Source organism: Mus caroli, chromosome 10 (assembly GCF_900094665.2).
Source record: "Mus caroli chromosome 10, CAROLI_EIJ_v1.1, whole genome shotgun sequence".
NCBI classification, from domain to species: domain Eukaryota; kingdom Metazoa; phylum Chordata; class Mammalia; order Rodentia; family Muridae; genus Mus; species Mus caroli.
This window is the reverse complement of record NC_034579.1, coordinates 82,584,690-82,585,805: the sequence shown is the minus strand read 5'-3', so window position 1 is coordinate 82,585,805 and position 1,116 is coordinate 82,584,690. Positions and strand designations below refer to the sequence as shown.

The 1,116-nt window shown below is 44.4% G+C and overlaps 1 protein-coding gene across 1 annotated transcript in view; it reads left to right on the top strand.

Annotated features, from left to right (window-relative positions):
- The window catches only part of Utp20 (UTP20 small subunit processome component), an 81,229-nt gene that overhangs the window by 65,778 nt on the left and 14,335 nt on the right, over positions 1 to 1,116 (top strand). The window contains exon 48 of the mRNA XM_021175362.2: positions 601 to 717. Coding sequence (XP_021031021.1) covers positions 601 to 717 — 117 coding nt within the window. The remainder of the gene's footprint in view (positions 1 to 600; positions 718 to 1,116) is intronic.

The following is a 1,116-nucleotide window of genomic DNA, read 5'->3' as shown; positions in this document are numbered from 1 at the left end:
TCTGTATAGCCCTGGCTGTCCTGGAACTCACTTTGTAGACCAGGCTGGCCTCGAACTCAGAAATCCACCTGCCTCTGCCTCCCGAGTGCTGGGATTAAAAGTGTGTGCGCCACCACGCCCAGCTGCCCTGTATTTTTTAAGGTGATGAGATTTTTTTTTTTAATCTGATCATTCTTAGTTCCTGGGGCTTACTTTTTTTTTTTTCCTGGTCCTTTTGGGCTACAAACTCCTACTGTACCATCCCAACATACACTGTAGTGAGCCTGGCTTCATTCAGCTCTCAACTCATTCTTTGAGTGTTCCTAGCTAAGTGGGGGCACCAGGTCTGTTCTGGTCATTGCCGTGTGCTGTGCATGAAGCCAGTGCTGGGATCCCAGGAGATGCTGGGTACTCATTTGGTGACTCGCATCTTAACTGCAGGCTGGGTTCCCACAGGCATGGCTTTCTGAGAGTCACTTCCTAGATTTCTTCATTTTCTTGTTTTAAGTTTGAATAAAAGCATCTTGAAATGTCATATTGATCTCTGCGAGTCAGCTCCTTTACCTCCTCCAGCTAGAATTATGGAGAAATAATGTAAAATATCCTCTTCAAACCTTTTAGCTGCTGCACCTGAGTCTAAAGACGTCCAGGATCAAGTCTTCTAGTGAGCATGTGCTGGAAATGTTGGACCCTTTTGTGTCCGTCCTCATAAACTGCCTGGGGGCCCAGGATGTGAAGGTGAGCACAGGCCCGTGTTGGAGCATCTGCTCCTTCACAAGGGCTGCACTGGGGATACTGACACGTACCTTAGGAACCTTTACTTCTCTGTCCACTTCATTGACAAGAACTATAGAGGGGGCCTGTAGGAAGAAGGCTTAGCAAGAAAAGTTCAGAATACATAATCACAAAGACCACACACGAAGTCCCATTTGTGTGGATAGCCCCAAACATCTTTGAAAGTCCTTTTATTGCACTACCTAATTTGTTTCTCAAAGCATCCCCAGGTCTCTGACCTTCATCATCATAGTCACCATTGTCATTATCTTAATGACTTCATCTCTGACTGCTAATTTCTGAGGCGGATTGTTTCTTTCTGAAGATTTACGTTATTTTTCTTTTTTTTTTTTTTTTTTTTTT